General features: G+C 45.9%; 1 protein-coding gene across 1 annotated transcript in view; it reads left to right on the top strand.

Annotated features, from left to right (window-relative positions):
• The window catches only part of LOC137559912 (interleukin-31 receptor subunit alpha-like), an 87352-nt gene extending 63714 nt beyond the window's left edge, over positions 1–23638 (top strand). Inside the window, exons 15-16 of the mRNA XM_068271840.1 lie at positions 19509–19584; positions 22750–23638. Coding sequence (XP_068127941.1) covers positions 19509–19584; positions 22750–23163 — 490 coding nt within the window. The 3' untranslated portion in view covers positions 23164–23638. The remainder of the gene's footprint in view (positions 1–19508; positions 19585–22749) is intronic.
• Positions 23639–26528: the final 2890 nt, after the last annotated feature.

The raw sequence follows: 26528 nt of genomic DNA, 5'->3' as shown, positions 1-26528 counted from the left end.
ACACCACACACACACACACACACACACACACACACACACAGTTACACACACACAGTCACACACACACACACACACACACACACACACACACACACACACAGTCACACACACACACACACACACACACACACACACAGTCACACACACACACACACACACACACACACACACAGTCACACACACACACACACCACACACACACACACACCACACAGTTACACACACACACACACAGTTACACACACACACACACACACAGTCACACACACACACACACAGTTACACACACACACACAGTACACACACACACACACACACACACACACACACAGTTACACACACACACACAGTTACACACACACACACACAGTTACACACACACACACACAGTTGCACACACACACACACACACACACAGTTACACACACACACACAGTTACACACACACACACACACACACACACAGTTACACACACACACACACAGTTACACACACACACACAGTTACACACACACACACACACACACACACACACACACACACACACACACACACACACACACAGTTACACACACACACACACACACAGTTACACACACACACACACACACAGTTACACACACACACACACACACAGTTACACACACACACACACACACACACACACAGTTAACACACACACACACACACACACACACACACAGTACACTCACACACACACACACACACACACACACACACACACAGTTACACACACACACACACACACACAGTCACACACACAGTTACACACACACACACACAGTTACACACACACACACACACAGTCACACACACAGTTACACACACACACACACAGTTACACACACACACACACACACACACACACACACACACACACACACACACACACACACACACACACACACACACACACACACACACACACACACACACACACACAGTCACACACACACACACACACACACAGTTACACACACACACACACACACACACACAGTTACACACACACACACACACACACACACCACACACAGTTACACACACACACACACACACACACACACAGTTACACACACACACACACACACACACACACACACACACACAGTTACACACACACACACACACAGTTACACACACACACACACACACACACACACACACACACACACACAGTTACACACACACACACACACACACACACACAGTTACACACACACACACACACACACAGTTACACACACACACACACACACAGTTACACACACACAGTCACACACACACACACACAGTCACACACACACACACACACACAGTTACACACACACAGTCACACACACAGTCACACACACACACAGTCACACACACACACACACACACAGTCACACACACACACACACACACACAGTTACACACACACACACAGTTACACACACACACACAGTTACACACACACACACACAGTCACACACCACACACACACACACACACACACACACACAGTTACACACACACACACAGTTACACACACACACACAGTTACACACACACACACACACACACAGTTACACACACACACACAGTTACACACACACACACAGTTACACACACACACACAGTTACACACACACACACAGTTACACACACACACACAGTTACACACACACACACAGTTACACACACACACACAGTTACACACACACACACACACACACACACACACACACACAGTTACACACACACACACACACACACACACAGTTACACACACACACACACACACACAGTTACACACACACACACACACACACACAGTTACACACACACACACACACACACACACAGTTACACACACACACACACACACACACACACACACACACACACACACACAGTTACACACACACACACACACACAGATACACACACACACACACACAGTTACACACACACACACACACACACACACACAGTTACACACACACACACACCGTTACACACACACACACACACACAGTTACACACACACACACAGTTACACACACACACACACACACACACACACACACACACACACACACACACACACACACAGTTACACACACACACACACACACACACACACACACAGTTACACACACACACACACAGTTACACACACACAGTTACACACACACACACAGTTACACACACACACACACAGTTACACACACACACACAGTTACACACACACACACACAGTTACACACACACACACAGTTACACACACACACACAGTTACACACACACACACAGTTACACACACACACACAGTTACACACACACACACACACACACACACAGTTACACACACACACACACACACACACAGTTACACACACACACACACACACACACACACACACACACACACACACACACAGTTACACACACACACACACACACAGTTACACACACACACACACACACACAGTTACACACACACACACAGTTACACACACACACACAGTTACACACACACACACAGTTACACACACACACACACACACACACACACACACACACAGTTACACTCACACACACACACACACAGTTACACTCACACACACACACACACACACACACACACACACACAGTTACACACACACACACACACACACACACACACAGTCACACACACACACAGTTACACACACACAGTCACACACACACACACACACAGTCACACACACACACACACACACACACACAGTCACACACACACACACACACACACACACACACAGTCACACACACACACACACACACAGTCACACACACACACACACAGTCACACACACACACACACACACACACACACACACACACACACACAGTTACACACACACACACAGTTACACACACACACACACAGTTACACACACACACACAGTCACACACACACACACACAGTCACACACACACACACACAGTCACACACACACACACACAGTTACACACACACACACACACACACACACACAGTTACACACACACACACACACACACAGTTACACACACACACACACACACAGTTACACACACACACACACACACACACACAGTTACACACACACACACACACACACACACACACACACACACACACACAGTTACACACACACACACACAGTTACACACACACACACACACACACAGTTACACACACACACACAGTTACACACACACACACACAGTTACACACACACACACAGTTACACACACACACACACACACACACACAGTTACACACACACACACAGTTACACACACACACACACAGTCACACACAGTTACACACACACACACAGTTACACACACACACACAGTTACACACACACACACAGTTACACACACACACACAGTTACACACACACACACAGTTACACACACACACACACACACACAGTCACACACACACACACACACACACACACACAGTCACACACACACACACACACACAGTCACACACACACACACACAGTCACACACACACACACACACACACACACACACACACACACACAGTTACACACACACACACAGTTACACACACACACACACAGTTACACACACACACACAGTCACACACACACACACACAGTCACACACACACGACACACAATCCAGTCACACACACACACACACAGTTACACACACACACACACACACACACACACAGTTACACACACACACACACACACACAGTTACACACACACACACACACACAGTTACACACACACACACACACACACACACAGTTACACACACACACACACACACACACACACACACACACACACACACAGTTACACACACACACACACAGTTACACACACACACACACACACACAGTTACACACACACACACAGTTACACACACACACACACAGTTACACACACACACACAGTTACACACACACACACACACACACACACAGTTACACACACACACACAGTTACACACACACACACACAGTCACACACAGTTACACACACACACACAGTTACACACACACACACAGTTACACACACACACACAGTTACACACACACACACAGTTACACACACACACACAGTTACACACACACACACACACACACACACAGTTACACACACACACACACACACACACAGTTACACACACACACACACACACACACACACACACACACACACACACACACACACACAGTTACACACACACACACACACCACACACACAGTTACACACACACACACACACACACACACACAGTTACACTCACACACACACACACACAGTTACACACACACACACACACACACACAGTTACACTCACACACACACAGTTACACACACACACACACACACACACACACACACACACAGTTACACACACACACACACACACAGTTACACACACACACACACACAGTTACACACACACACACACACACACACACACACAGTTACACACACACACACACCGTTACACACACACACACACACACACAGTTACACACACACACACAGTTACACACACACACACACACACACACACACACACACACACACACACACACACACACAGTTACACACACACACACACACACACACACACACACACAGTTACACACACACACACACAGTTACACACACACAGTTACACACACACACACAGTTACACACACACACACACAGTTACACACACACACACAGTACACACACACACACACACAGTTACACACACACACACAGTTACACACACACACACAGTTACACACACACACACAGTTACACACACACACACAGTTACACACACACACACACACACACACACAGTTACACACACACACACACACACACACACAGTTACACACACACACACACACACACACACACACACACACACACACACACACACACAGTTACACACACACACACACACACACACACACACACACACACACACACACAGTTACACACACACACACACACACACACACAGTTACACACACACACACACACACACACAGTTACACTCACACACACACACACACAGTTACACTCACACACACACACACACACACACACACAGTTACACACACACACACACACACACACACACACAGTCACACACACACACAGTTACACACACACAGTCACACACACACACACACACAGTCACACACACACACACACACACACACACAGTCACACACACACACACACACACACACACACACACAGTCACACACACACACACACACACAGTCACACACACACACACACAGTCACACACACACACAGTCACACACACACACACACACACACACACACACACACACAGTTACACACACACACACAGTTACACACACACACACACAGTTACACACACACACACAGTCACACACACACACACACAGTCACACACACACACACACAGTCACACACACACACACACAGTTACACACACACACACACACACACAGTTACACACACACACACAGTTACACACACACACACACAGTTACACACACACACACAGTTACACACACACACACACACACACACACACAGTTACACACACACACACAGTTACACACACACACACACAGTTACACACACACACACACAGTTACACACACACACACAGTTACACACACACACACAGTTACACACACACACACAGTTACACACACACACACAGTTACACACACACACACAGTTACACACACACACACACACACACACACAGTTACACACACACACACACACACACACAGTTACACACACACACACACACACACACACACACACACACACACACACACACAGTTACACACACACACACACACACACACACACAGTTACACACACACACACCACACACACACACACAAGTTACACTCACACACACACACACACAGTTACACACACACACACACACACACACAGTTACACTCACACACACACAGTTACACACACACACACACACACACAGTCACACACACACACACACAGTTACACACACACACACACAGTTACACACACACACACACACACACACACACAGTTACACACACACACACACAGTTACACACACACACACACAGTTACACACACACACACAGTTACACACACACACACACACACACACAGTTACACACACACACACAGTTACACACACACACACACAGTTACACACACACACACACAGTTACACACACACACACAGTTACACACACACACAGTTACACACACACACACACACACACAGTTACACACACACACACACACACACACACACACACACACACACACAGTTACACACACACACACACACACACACACACACACACACAGTTACACACACACACACACAGTTACACTCACACACACAGTTACACACACACCACACACACACACAGTCACACACACAGTCACACACACAGTCACACACACAGTTACACACACACACACACAGTTACACACACACACACACACACACACACACACAGTCAGCACACACACACACACACACACACACACAGTTACACACACACACACACAGTTACACACACACACAGTTACACACACACACACACACACACACACAGTTACACACACACACACACACACACACACACACACACACAGTTACACACACACACACACACACACACACACACACAGTCACACACACACACACACACACACACACACACAGTCACACACACACACACACACAGTCACACACACACACACACACACACACACACACACACACACAGTTACACACACACACACAGTTACACACACACACACACAGTACACACACACACACACAGTTACACACACACACACAGTTACACACACACACACACACACACACAGTTACACACACACACACACAGTCACACACACACACACACACACACAGTTACACACACACACACAGTTACCACACACACACACAGTTACACACACACACACAGTTACACACACACACACAGTTACACACACACACACACACACAGTTACACACACACACACACACAGTTACACACACACACACAGTTACACACACACACACACACAGTTACACACACACACACACACACACAGTTACACACACACACAGTTACACACACACACAGTTACACACACACACACAGTTACACACACACACACAGTTACACACACACACACACAGTTACACACACACACACACAGTTACACACACACACAGTTACACACACACACACAGTTACACACACACACACACAGTTACACACACACACACAGTTACACACACACACACAGTTACACACACACACACAGTTACACACACACACACAGTTACACACACACACACAGTTACACACACACACACACAGTTACACACACACACACACAGTTACACACACACACACACAGTTACACACACACACACACAGTTACACACACACACACACACAGTTACACACACACACACACAGTTACACACACAGTTCACACACACACACACACACAGTTACACACACACACACACACACACACAGTTACACACACACACACACACACACACACACACAGTTACACAGTTACACAGTTACACACACACACACACAGTTACACACACAGTTACACACACACACACACACACACACACAGTTACACACACACACACACACACACACAGTTACACACACACACACACACACACACACACACACACACACACACACATAGTTACACACACACACACACACACACACTTACACAGTTACACACACACACACAGTTACACACACACACACACACACACACACACACACAGTTACACACACACACACACAGTTACACACACACACACACACACACACACACAGTTACACACACACACACACACACACACACACACACACAGTTACACACACACACACACACACACACACACAGTTACACACACACACACACACACACACACACACACAGTTACACACACACACACACACACACACACACACACACTTACACACACACAGTTACACACACACACAGTTACACACACACACACACAGTTACACACACACACACAGTTACACACACACACACAGTTACACACACACACACAGTTACACACACACACACAGTTACACACACACACACAGTTACACACACACACACAGTTACACACACACACACAGTTACACACACACACACACAGTTACACACACACACACACACACACAGTTACACACACACACACACAGTTACACACACACACACACACAGTTACACACACACACACACACAGTTACACACACACACACAGTTACACACACACACAGTTACACACACACACACAGTTACACACACACACAGTTACACACACACACACAGTTACACACACACACACACACACACACACAGTTACACACACACACACACACACAGTTACACACACACACAGTTACACACACACACACACACACAGTTACACACACACACACACAGTTACACACACACACACACAGTTACACACACACACACACACTTACACACACACAGTTACACACACACACACACACAGTTACACACACACACACACACACACACACACAGTTACACACACACACACACACACACACACACACACACACACACACACACAGTTACACACACACACACACACACACACACACACACAGTCACACACACACACACACACACACACACACACACACACACAGTTACACACACACACACACAGTTACACACACACACACACACAGTCACACACACACACACACAGTTACACACACACACACAGTTACACACACACACACACACACACACACACACACAGTTACACACACACACACAGTTACACACACACACACACAGTTACACACACACACACACAGTTGCACACACACACACACACACACACAGTTACACACACACACACAGTTACACACACACACACACACACACACACAGTTACACACACACACACACAGTTACACACACACACACAGTTACACACACACACACACACACACACACACACACACACACACACACACACACACACACACACAGTTACACACACACACACACACACAGTTACACACACACACACACACACAGTTACACACACACACACACACACAGTTACACACACACACACACACACACACACAGTTACACACACACACACACACACACACACACACAGTTACACTCACACACACACACACACACACACACACACACACACAGTTACACACACACACACACACACACAGTCACACACACAGTTACACACACACACACACAGTTACACACACACACACACACAGTCACACACACAGTTACACACACACACACACAGTTACACACACACACACACACACACACACACACACACACACACACACACACACACACACACACACACACACACACACACACACACACACACACACACACACACACACACACACAGTCACACACACACACACACACACACAGTTACACACACACACACACACACACACACAGTTACACACACACACACACACACACACACACACACAGTTACACACACACACACACACACACACACACAGTTACACACACACACACACACACACACACACACACACACACAGTTACACACACACACACACACAGTTACACACACACACACACACACACACACACACACACACACACACACAGTTACACACACACACACACACACACACACACAGTTACACACACACACACACACACACACAGTTACACACACACACACACACACACAGTTACACACACACAGTCACACACACACACACACAGTCACACACACACACACACACACAGTTACACACACACAGTCACACACACAGTCACACACACACACAGTCACCACACACACACACACACACAGTCACACACACACACACACACACACAGTTACACACACACACACAGTTACACACACACACACAGTTACACACACACACACACAGTCACACACACACACACACACACACACACACACACAGTTACACACACACACACAGTTACACACACACACACAGTTACACACACACACACACACACACAGTTACACACACACACACAGTTACACACACACACACAGTTACACACACACACACAGTTACACACACACACACAGTTACACACACACACACAGTTACACACACACACACAGTTACACACACACACACAGTTACACACACACACACACACACACACACACACACACACAGTTACACACACACACACACACACACACACACAGTTACACACACACACACACACACACAGTTACACACACACACACACACACACACAGTTACACACACACACACACACACACACACACAGTTACACACACACACACACACACACACACACACACACACACACACACACACACAGTTACACACACACACACACACACAGTTACACACACACACACACACAGTTACACACACACACACACACACACACACACACACAGTTACACACACACACACACCGTTACACACACACACACACACACAGTTACACACACACACACAGTTACACACACACACACACACACACACACACACACACACACACACACACACACACACACAGTTACACACACACACACACACACACACACACACACAGTTACACACACACACACACAGTTACACACACACAGTTACACACACACACACAGTTACACACACACACACACAGTTACACACACACACACAGTTACACACACACACACACACAGTTACACACACACACACAGTTACACACACACACACAGTTACACACACACACACAGTTACACACACACACACAGTTACACACACACACACACACACACACACAGTTACACACACACACACACACACACACAGTTACACACACACACACACACACACACACACACACACACACACACACACACACAGTTACACACACACACACACACACAGTTACACACACACACACACACACACAGTTACACACACACACACAGTTACACACACACACACAGTTACACACACACACACAGTTACACACACACACACACACACACACACACACACACACAGTTACACTCACACACACACACACACAGTTACACTCACACACACACACACACACACACACACACACACACAGTTACACACACACACACACACACACACACACACAGTCACACACACACACAGTTACACACACACAGTCACACACACACACACACACAGTCACACACACACACACACACACACACACAGTCACACACACACACACACACACACACACACACAGTCACACACACACACACACACACAGTCACACACACACACACACAGTCACACACACACACACACACACACACACACACACACACACACAGTTACACACACACACACAGTTACACACACACACACACAGTTACACACACACACACAGTCACACACACACACACACAGTCACACACACACACACACAGTCACACACACACACACACAGTTACACACACACACACACACACACACACACAGTTACACACACACACACACACACACAGTTACACACACACACACACACACAGTTACACACACACACACACACACACACACAGTTACACACACACACACACACACACACACACACACACACACACACACAGTTACACACACACACACACAGTTACACACACACACACACACACACAGTTACACACACACACACAGTTACACACACACACACACAGTTACACACACACACACAGTTACACACACACACACACACACACACACAGTTACACACACACACACAGTTACACACACACACACACAGTCACACACAGTTACACACACACACACAGTTACACACACACACACAGTTACACACACACACACAGTTACACACACACACACAGTTACACACACACACTCACAGTTACACACACACACACACACACACAGTCACACACACACACACACACACACACACACACAGTCACACACACACACACACACACAGTCACACACACACACACACAGTCACACACACACACACACACACACACACACACACACACACACAGTTACACACACACACACAGTTACACACACACACACACAGTTACACACACACACACAGTCACACACACACACACACACAGCACACACACACACACACAGTCACACACACACACACACAGTTACACACACACACACACACACACACACACAGTTACACACACACACACACACACACAGTTACACACACACACACACACACAGTTACACACACACACACACACACACACACAGTTACACACACACACACACACACACACACACACACACACACACACACAGTTACACACACACACACACAGTTACACACACACACACACACACACAGTTACACACACACACACAGTTACACACACACACACACAGTTACACACACACACACAGTTACACACACACACACACACACACACACAGTTACACACACACACACAGTTACACACACACACACACAGTCACACACAGTTACACACACACACACAGTTACACACACACACACAGTTACACACACACACACAGTTACACACACACACACAGTTACACACACACACACAGTTACACACACACACACACACACACACACAGTTACACACACACACACACACACACACAGTTACACACACACACACACACACACACACACACACACACACACACACACACACACACAGTTACACACACACACACACACACACACACACAGTTACACACACACACACACACACACACACACAGTTACACTCACACACACACACACACAGTTACACACACACACACACACACACACAGTTACACTCACACACACACAGTTACACACACACACACACACACACACACACACACACACAGTTACACACACACACACACACACAGTTACACACACACACACACACAGTTACACACACACACACACACACACACACACACAGTTACACACACACACACACCGTTACACACACACACACACACACAGTTACACACACACACACAGTTACACACACACACACACACACACACACACACACACACACACACACACACACACAGTTACACACACACACACACACACACACACACACACACAGTTACACACACACACACACAGTTACACACACACAGTTACACACACACACACAGTTACACACACACACACACAGTTACACACACACACACAGTTACACACACACACACACACAGTTACACACACACACACAGTTACACACACACACACAGTTACACACACACACACAGTTACACACACACACACAGTTACACACACACACACACACACACACACAGTTACACACACACACACACACACACACAGTTACACACACACACACACACACACACACACACACACACACACACACACACAGTTACACACACACACACACACACACACACACACACACACACACACACACACACAGTTACACACACACACACACACACACACACAGTTACACACACACACACACACACACACAGTTACACTCACACACACACACACACAGTTACACTCACACACACACACACACACACACACACAGTTACACACACACACACACACACACACACACACAGTCACACACACACACAGTTACACACACACAGTCACACACACACACACACACAGTCACACACACACACACACACACACACACAGTCACACACACACACACACACACACACACACACACAGTCACACACACACACACACACACAGTCACACACACACACACACAGTCACACACACACACAGTCACACACACACACACACACACACACACACACACACACACAGTTACACACACACACACAGTTACACACACACACACACAGTTACACACACACACACAGTCACACACACACACACACAGTCACACACACACACACACAGTCACACACACACACACACAGTTACACACACACACACACACACACAGTTACACACACACACACAGTTACACACACACACACACAGTTACACACACACACACAGTTACACACACACACACACACACACACACAGTTACACACACACACACAGTTACACACACACACACACAGTTACACACACACACACACAGTTACACACACACACACAGTTACACACACACACACAGTTACACACACACACACAGTTACACACACACACACAGTTACACACACACACACAGTTACACACACACACACACACACACACACAGTTACACACACACACACACACACACACAGTTACACACACACACACACACACACACACACACACACACACACACACACACACAGTTACACACACACACACACACACACACACACAGTTACACACACACACACACACACACACACACAGTTACACTCACACACACACACACACAGTTACACACACACACACACACACACACAGTTACACTCACACACACACAGTTACACACACACACACACACACACAGTCACACACACACACACACAGTTACACACACACACACACAGTTACACACACACACACACACACACACACACAGTTACACACACACACACACAGTTACACACACACACACACAGTTACACACACACACACAGTTACACACACACACACACACACACACAGTTACACACACACACACAGTTACACACACACACACACAGTTACACACACACACACACAGTTACACACACACACACAGTTACACACACACACAGTTACACACACACACACACACACACAGTTACACACACACACACACACACACACACACACACACACACACACAGTTACACACACACACACACACACACACACACACACACAGTTACACACACACACACACAGTTACACTCACACACACAGTTACACACACACACACACACACACAGTCACACACACAGTCACACACACAGTCACACACACAGTTACACACACACACACACAGTTACACACACACACACACACACACACACACACAGTCACACACACACACACACACACACACACACAGTTACACACACACACACACAGTTACACACACACACAGTTACACACACACACACACACACACACACAGTTACACACACACACACACACACACACACACACACACACAGTTACACACACACACACACACACACACACACACACAGTCACACACACACACACACACACACACACACAGTCACACACACACACACACACAGTCACACACACACACACACACACACACACACACACACACACAGTTACACACACACACACAGTTACACACACACACACACAGTTACACACACACACACACAGTTACACACACACACACAGTTACACACACACACACACACACACACAGTTACACACACACACACACAGTCACACACACACACACACACACACAGTTACACACACACACACAGTTACACACACACACACAGTTACACACACACACACAGTTACACACACACACACAGTTACACACACACACACACACACAGTTACACACACACACACACACACAGTTACACACACACACACAGTTACACACACACACACACACAGTTACACACACACACACACACACACAGTTACACACACACACAGTTACACACACACACAGTTACACACACACACACAGTTACACACACACACACAGTTACACACACACACACACAGTTACACACACACACACACAGTTACACACACACACAGTTACACACACACACACAGTTACACACACACACACACAGTTACACACACACACACAGTTACACACACACACACAGTTACACACACACACACAGTTACACACACACACACAGTTACACACACACACACACAGTTACACACACACACACACAGTTACACACACACACACACAGTTACACACACACACACACAGTTACACACACACACACACAGTTACACACACACACACACACAGTTACACACACACACACACAGTTACACACACAGTTTCACACACACACACACACACAGTTACACACACACACACACACACACACACAGTTACACACACACACACACACACACACACACACAGTTACACAGTTACACAGTTACACACACACACACACAGTTACACACACAGTTACACACACACACACACACACACACACAGTTACACACACACACACACACACACACAGTTACACACACACACACACACACACACACACACACACACACACACACATAGTTACACACACACACACACACACACACTTACACAGTTACACACACACACACAGTTACACACACACACACACACACACACACACACACAGTTACACACACACACACACAGTTACACACACACACACACACACACACACACACAGTTACACACACACACACACACACACACACACACACACAGTTACACACACACACACACACACACACACACAGTTACACACACACACACACACACACACACACACACACAGTTACACACACACACACACACACACACACACACACACTTACACACACACAGTTACGCACACACACAGTTACACACACACACACACAGTTACACACACACACACAGTTACACACACACACACAGTTACACACACACACACAGTTACACACACACACACAGTTACACACACACACACAGTTACACACACACACACAGTTACACACACACACACAGTTACACACACACACACACAGTTACACACACACACACACACACACAGTTACACACACACACACACAGTTACACACACACACACACACACAGTTACACACACACACACACACAGTTACACACACACACACAGTTACACACACACACAGTTACACACACACACAGTTACACACACACACAGTTACACACACACACACAGTTACACACACACACACACACACACACACAGTTACACACACACACACACACACAGTTACACACACACATAGTTACACACACACACACACACACAGTTACACACACACACACACAGTTACACACACACACACACAGTTACACACACACACACACACTTACACACACACAGTTACACACACACACACACACAGTTACACACACACACACACACACACACACACAGTTACACACACACACACACACACACACACACACACACACACACACACACAGTTACACACACACACACACACAGTTACACACACACACACACACACACACACACACACACACACACACACACACACACACACACACAGTTACACACACACACACAGTTACACACACACACACACACACACAGTTACACACACACACACACACACACACACAGTTACACACACACACACACACAGTTACACACACACAGTTACACACACACACACACACACACAGTTACACACACAGTTACACACACACACACACACACACACACACACACACACACACACACACACAGTTACACACACACACACACACACACACACACACACAGTTACACACACACACACACACACACACACAGTTACACACACACACACACACACAGTTACACACACACACACACACACAGTTACACACACACACACACACACACACACAGTTACACACACACACACACACACACACACACACACACACAGTTACACACACACACACAGTTACACACACACACACACACACACACAGTTACACACACACACACACACACACTTACACACACACACTTACACACACACACACAGTTACACACACACACACACAGTTACACACACACACACACAGTTACACACACACACACACACAGTTACACACACACACACACACAGTTACACACACACACACACACACACACAGTTACACACACACACACACAGTTACACACACACACACACACACACACAGTTACACACACACACACACACACAGTTACACACACACAGTTACACACACACACACACAGTTACACACACACACACACACACACACACACACACAGTTACACACACACACAGTTACACACACACACACACACACACACACACACACACACACACACACACAGTTACACACACACACACAGTTACACACACACACACAGTTACACACACACACACACACACACACACACACACACACACACACACACACACACACAGTTACACACACACACACACACACACACACAGTTACACACACACACAGTTACACACACACACACACACACAGACACACACACACACACACACAGTTACACACACACACACACACACACACACACACACACACACAGTTACACACACACACACACAGTTACACACACACACACACACACACACACACAGTTACACACACACACACACACACACACACACACACACAGTTACACAGTTACACACACACACACACACACACACACACACACACACACACACACAGTTACACACACACACACACACACACACAGTTACACACACACACACAGTTACACACACAGTTACACACACACACACACACAGTTACACACACACACACACACAGTTACACACACACACACACACACAGTTACACACACACACACAGTTACACACACACACAGTTACACACACACACACACAGTTACACACACACACAGTTACACACACACACACACACACACACACACACACACACACACACACAGTTACACACACACACAGTTACACACACACACACAGTTACACACACACACACAGTTACACACACACACACAGTTACACACACACACACAGTTACACACACACACACAGTTACACACACACACACAGTTACACACACACACAGTTACACACACACACAGTTACACACACACACACACACACAGTTACACAGTTACACACACACACACACACACACACAGTTACACACACACACACACACACACACAGTTACACACACACAGTTACACACACACACACACACAGTTACACACACACACAGTTACACACACACACAGTTACACACACACACAGTTACACACACACACACAGTTACACACACACACGGTTACACACACACACACACACACAGACACACACACACACACACACACACACACACACACACACACACACACACACACACACACACCCTGGTGTCTAATGCTTTCCCCTTCTCTCCCTATATGGCTTGCCTGATGATTTATGGCTTTACCTAGTTATAGCTTCCCTAGTGGTCTAAAGTGGGCCAAGCATAATGCAAAATAGGGAAATCATAGCGTTTGACATGTAAGGCCTACAGTAACTAACTATTTATTTAGTTCTCCTATATGATTACAACCTTTTACATTGCAGGATTAAACACTACTTTTGGCCAGATGTTCCTGATCCAGCAAACAGCAGCATTGAGTGGTCCTCAGACTGGGTGCAGGTGGGCTTTCCATGTCATGTTTGTTTGTGTGTCAAAGCATATTTCTTTAAAGGAAAGGTTCAGGGAGGGTGGGTAAAAAAATAAAAATCAATTTCCACTTACCTGGGGCTTCCTCCAGCCCGTGGCAGGCAGGAGGTGCCCTCGCCGCCGCTCCGCAGGCTCCCGGTGGTCTCCGGTGGCCGACCCGACCTGGCCAGGCCGGCTGCCAGGTCGGGCTCTTCTGCGCTCCAAGGCCCGGAACTTCTGCGTCCCACGCCGGCGCGCTGACGTCATCGGACGTCCTCCGGGCTCTACTGCGCATGCGCAGTAGTTCTGCGCCTGCACAGTAGAGCCCGGAGGACGTCCGATGACGTCAGAGCGCCGGCGTGGGACGCAGAAGTTCCGGGACTTGGAGCGCAGAAGAGCCCGACCTGGCAGCCGGCCTGGCCAGGTCGGGTCGGCCACCGGAGACCACCGGAAGCCTGCGGAGCGGCGGCGAGGGCACCTCCTGCCTGCCACCCTCCCTGAACCTTCCCTTTAAGTACCACAAATTGTGCTCCCAATTTGTAATATTTTTGTATGAAAAATAAGAAGTAAAAACACTTCCCACTTCTTTATCTGACATCTACAGTACAGACCAAAATTTTGGACACCTTCTCATTCAAAGAGTTTTCTTTATTTTCATGACTATGAACATTGTAGATTCACACTGAAGGCATCCAAAATATGAATTAACACGTGGAAGTATAATACATAACCAAAAAGTGTGAAACTAAAAATATGTCATATTCTAGGTTCTTCAAAGTAGCCACCTGCTTTGATTACTGCTTTGCACACTCCTGGCATTCTCTTGATGAGCTTCAAAAAGTAGTCACCTGAAATGGTCTTCCAACAGTCTTGAAAGAGTTCCCAGAGATGCTTAGTGGCCATCATTACTTTAAGAAATGAAGGTCAGTCAGTCCGAAAAATTGGGAAAACTTGTCCCCAAGTGCAGTCTCAAAAACCAAACGCTACAAAGAAACTGGCTCACATGCGGACCGCCCCAGGAAAGGAAGACCAAGAGTCACCTCTGCTGTGAAGGATAAGTTCATCCGGGTCACCAGCCTCAGAAATCGCAGGTTAACAGCAGCTCAGATTAGAGACCAGGTCACCACACAGAGTTCTAGCAGCAGATACATCTATAGAACAACTGTTAAGAGGAGACTGTGTGAATCAGGTCTCCATGGTAGAATATCTGCTAGAAAACCACTGCTAAGGACAGGCAACAAGCAGAAGAGACTTGTTTGGGCTAAAGAACACAAAGAATGGACATTAGACCAGTGGAAATCTGTGCTTTGGTCTGATTAGTCCAAATTTGAGATTTTTGGTTCCAACCACCGTGTCTTTGTGCAACGCAGAAAAGGTGAATGGATGGTCTCTACATGCCTGGTTCCCACCGTGAAGCATGGAGGAGGAGGTGTGATGGTGTGGGGGTGCTTTGCTGGTGACACTGTTGGGGATTTATTCAAAATTGAAGGCATACTGAACCAGCATGTCTAGCACAGCATCTTGCAGCGGCATGCTATTCCATCCGGTTTGCATTTAGGTGGACCACAATTTATTTTTTAACAGAACAATGACCCCAAACACAACTCTAGGCTGTGTAAGGGCTATTTGACCAGGAAGGAGAGTGATGGGGTGCTGCGTCAGATGACCTGGCCTCCACAGTCACCAGACCTGAACCCAATCGAGATGGTTTGGGGTGAGCTGGACCGCAGAGTGAAGGCAAAAGGGCCAACAAGTGCTAAACATCTCTGGGAAGTCCTTCAAGACTGTTGGAAGACCATTTCAGGTGACTACCTCTTGAAGCTCTTCAAGAGAATGCCAAGAGTGTGCAAAGCAGTAATCAAAGCAAAAGGTGGCTACTATAAAAAAAGAACCTAGAATATGACATTTTCAGTTGTTTCACACTTTTTGGTTATGTATTATACTTCCACGTGTGTTAAGTCATAGTTTGGATGCCTTCAGAGTGAATCTAGAATGTTCATAGTCATGAAAATTAAGAAAACTCTTTGAATCGGAAGGTGTGTCCAAACTTTTGGTCTGTACTGTATGTTGGGCACACTTTAAAGGACAACTGAAGTGAGAGGGATATGGAGGCTGCCATATTTATTTCCTTTTCAGCAATACTAGTTGCCTGGCAGGCCTGCTGATCCTCTGCCTCTAATACTTTTAGCCATAGCCCCTGAACAAGCATGCAGCAGATCAGGGGTTTCTGACATTATGGTCAGATCTGACAAGATTAGCTGCATATTTTTTCTGGTGTGATTCAGACACTACTGCAGCCAAATAGATCAGCAGGGCTGCAAGGCAACTGGTATTATTTAAAAGGAAATAAATATGGCAGCCTTCATATACCTCTGACCTCAGTTGGTCTTTAAATAAGTAGAAGTGAGGATTTGGAGGCTGCCATATTTATTTCCTTTTAAAGAATACCCGAACTGAAATGTGACATAATAAGATAGACATGTGTATGTACAGTGCCTAGCACACAAATAACTATGCTGTGTTCCTTTTTTTCTATCTCTGCCTGAAAGAGTTAAATATAAGTTATGCAAGTGGCTGACTCAGTCCTGACTCAGACAGGAAGTGACTACAGTGTTACCGTCACTGATAAGAAATTCTAACTATAAAACACTTTCCTAGCAGAAAATGGCTTCTGAGAGCAAGAAAGAGGTAAAAAAGGGGAATTTCTTATCAGTGAGGGTCACACTGTAGTCACTTCCTGTCTGAGTCAGGACTGAGTCAGCCACTTACATATCTTATATTTTTACTCTTTCAGGCAGAGAAAGAAAAAAAGGAACACAGCATAATTATTTGTATACTAGGCACTGTACATACACGTCTATCTCATTATGTCACATTTCAGTTCGGGTATCCTTTAAATAATACCAGTTGCCTGGCTGTCCTGCTGCTCTATTTGGCTGCAGTAGTGTCTGACTCACACCAGACACAAACATTCAGCTAATCTAATAATCCTTATCTGTTGCTGTGGGAATTGAGCACCCCCAGTTGCATGCACGCACATATGGCTTGTGAGAGCTGCTGACTCCCTGTGGACTTATATGTATAAAATATATATACTGTATTTTTTAATAAGTAGTAATAAACCAAGTTCTCATGTGCCCCCCCCCTGTGCCATTGCAGGCTGCTCTTCTGGTGAATCCAGAGAAGTTGGACGGTGAGTTGCATCCAGCAGATGTTCAGGCTCTGCACACAGAGTACATCAATGAGAAGGCTCTCCTTATAGGCGATGCAGGCCGCAAGCCCAGTTATGTGTTAGTGGAGGACTCAGAGCGCCGGCCTTCTACAGAGGACTCCTCCCTACTGCACTATGCGGTTACAGAGATCCGCCAGGAGTTACTGGACAGTATTCCGCGATTATACTCAGATTCTTGCTCATCGCTCAGCAGCTGTGCCTCCCTCATGTCCTCTCTGGGTGATGTGGACTCCGTTACCCAGGAGACGCCGCAAACACAGGAAATAGAGGACATTCTTACTGCGGTGAATCCATATCTGAAGAACTCAGTCAGCGCCAGGGAGACGGTACATCCCAGCTAAAAGCACTTTGTAAGCAGATAAAAAGGACAGATCAATAGTGTGCAGGTTCTGAAAATGCACTGTGTGTATCCCAAAGGACACTTATTGAGTGACCTGTGCTAGGTACACCCACAACTGTGGTCTTAGAGTAAAAATCCAGCCCGCATGCTGTACAGACAATTGCTAGCCTTGAGACTAGCGACAAGTGTGTTGCTTTGGAGGGGTGACATGCAGTGTGCAGCTTAGCTCTACCTCAACCAAAGCTATATTTCTCCTGGTGTTTCTCTTCCTCGACCTGACCCAAGCTATTTCAATAATATCATAGGTCCCGACTGTCCCTTTTTAGGAACCAACGCCCTCTGCCCCCCCCCCCCCCCTTTTCCCCCCCCCCTTTTCCCCCCCTTCTTTCAGGACTGATGTACAGATCTATGTAAATATCTATTTTTCTCCTGATACAGGTTTTAAATTCACAAATAAAGCTTTATAATCATTTAAATTAATGTTTCTTACTTTTAAATGTTTTATGAAATGATGATAGTTAATATAAAGGACCAGTGTGGTCTGAATGATAAAACATCTTTTGCTTATGAATTCTCTGTGATATGGTGACTAGGGGTGTGGCTGGGCATGGCTAGAGGCATGGCAGGGGCATGTCTTAAAGTGTCCCTCTTAATTAACTCAAAAAGTTTTGAGGAATTACTAAGTTTCCTGGTATTGTCTACAAAAGTACTTTATTTACAAACAGAACTATGTGTGATATTCTAAAGTGAAATTTGCAGTCGTTGCTCAATTCTGTGAATTGGGGTTTAACAACAATTTTTTTTTGGGGGGGGGGGGGGGGGGATTTTCATGAACCTGCCACTTTTACATGGTTTAAAATAATAAATACTAATTAAATCATCAAAAGCAAGAAACAGTTCTTATCTTATACAATTCACATTTTTTTTCTATCTTTTGTACTTTTCTTTTGGTTAGGTTTAAGTATATTTAAAGAGTAACTGTCAGGATGCAAAAGCTAATTTAAACCTCTATTCTCCTATGTTAAACAGTTTAGAAGGAAGCCAAAAAGGAAGTTAAAAATCTCTCTTACCTTGATTTTTGCTGAACAGCAAGCCTCTTTATTCCCAAGCTCCTAAGGAGGACACAGGCCGAATAACAGATACTGCAAAGCATGCTGGGGCTGCTTCTTCTCCCTACTGCACTCCCTTGGTCCTCCCCTTCATTTCCCTATCCCGCCCTAAGGCTGCTTTCACAGTAAGAAGTTACAGGCTCATGTTAAAGCAGCTTGTAATTTGCAGCCCAGCTCACAGCACTGAAAAATCAATGTGCTGTTCACAGGGCACATGTTCTGTTAGAGTATCCTGCATGAGTCCACTATTGTTCCTGGCCACATGGCTAATTAATATTCACTGCACAGTAGTGTTGTCCGGATCATGAACCATTAGGATCTTTGATCCTGATCTTTTTGTGAGTCAATCATCAGTAAGCAAGGTAAGGATGGATATTACATCACAATTGGCTTCATACAAGACAAACATGGAACCTGCCATGAGCTGTCAGGAGCATCATTCTCCGCAAATACTATATAAAAATTCTGTAAAGTACAAACGTGGACAGTGAAATGCATATGTAATGTAAGTACAGCCAATCTTTAGCTACTGATATGTGTTTTTTTTCTCCGAGACCCTGTACCTAACAGCTCCTCTTTAAAGAGACACTGAAGCGAAAAAAAAAATATGATATAATTAATTGGTTGTGTACTATGAATAATTACTAGAAGATTAGCAGCAAAGAAAATATTCTCATATTTTTATTTTCAGGTATATAGTGTTTTTTCTTAAGGCCCATACACACGTCGGATTTTAGCGAACGACCCGTCGTTTGAACGTTCAGTCGTTCGGACGTTTTCGCGTCAAATCCGACGTGTGTACAGACTATCGTTCGGGTGATAAGACTGGTTACCAGCGATCCGCCCGGCGGATCGTTGGTAACCAGTCTTATCACCCGAACGATAGTCTGTACACACGTCGGATTTGCCGCGAAAACGTCCGGACGGAACGTTCAAACGACGGGTCGTTCGCTAAAATCCGACGTGTGTATGGGCCTTAACATTGCATCATTCTCTAATGTGTGCAGATTACACAACACTCAGCATTCAAAATGATTCTTTCAGAGCAGTCTGTGAACTAATGACCTCTCCTCTGGCAGTGAAAAAGTAGTTAAGGAACAGTTGAGATAATAAAAGTCAGATAACAGCCCTCTCCACGACTTTGAAAGTCGTAGAGATTAATGGCTTTTTTGTATAGAGATAACAACTGGAGTTTCTTAACTCTTCCTGTACTGGAAACAATTAGACTGATGTATCTGATCTTAATGTTTTATTTCTTAGCTGTACTACACATACAAATCATAATATCATAAAATTTTTTTCGCTTCAGTGTCTCTTTAAGACTAACTTTGTATAGTGCCATCTGCTGAAGGATTTTATTTTCTGCAAGTTAAAGGACAGATGCGAGCAAAATAAAAAAAATTAAAAACCAGGGCTTTCCTCCAGCACCTGGCAGCCTATATGTTCCTCGCCGGAGCTCTGCTCCCAGCCAGTGTCCCTCCCGTTGCAGATGCCAACCGGCATATACTGCGTATGCACGCTCACGTGGTTTGGAGTGTTCTGTGCCTGCAGGCCACATGAGCATGCAGGCGCAGTACAAGGTTGGCATCTGCAACAGAGAGGACACTGGCTGGAGCAGAGTAGCGTTGAGGGACATAGCTGCCAGGGGCTGGGGTACGCTCCAGGTAAGTATATCTCTTTTTTTATTTTGCTGAGACCTTCCCTTTCAAAAGATTACATGTGGTGTTAAAGGGCAACTGAAGTGAGAGGGATATGGAGGCAGCACCATCAGAACCAATGCGCTCAACAGACCTCCCGATTGGTTGCCTGAAACTACCGTACTACTAGACAAATGCATGGCAACCTCTTCCCCAACCTGACCTCAGCTATATTATCTCCCGATATTCCTCTTCCCTGACCCAAGCTATATCGTCTCCCGGTGTTCCTCTTCCCTGATCCAAGCTATACTGTCTCCCGATGTTCCTCTTCCGACCCAAGCTCTATTGTCTCTTGGTATTCCTCTTACCTGACCCAAGCTATATAGTCTCCCGGTATTCCTCTTCCCCGACCCAAGCTATATTGTCTCCCGGTGTTACTCTTCCCCAACCCAAGCTATACTGTCTCCTGGTATTCCTCTTCCCTGACCCAAGCTATATTGTCTTCTGGTGTTCCTCTTCCCTGACCCAAGCTATATTGTCTTCCGGTGTTCCTCTTCCCCGACCCAAGCTATATTGTCTCTTGGTATTCCTCTTCCCTGACCCAAGCTATATTGTCTCCT

Source organism: Hyperolius riggenbachi, chromosome 1, assembly GCF_040937935.1.
Source record: "Hyperolius riggenbachi isolate aHypRig1 chromosome 1, aHypRig1.pri, whole genome shotgun sequence".
Classification (NCBI taxonomy): Eukaryota; Metazoa; Chordata; class Amphibia; order Anura; family Hyperoliidae; genus Hyperolius; species Hyperolius riggenbachi.
The sequence above is the reverse complement of the archived record's forward strand: the minus strand, read 5'-3'. Positions and strand labels throughout refer to the sequence as shown.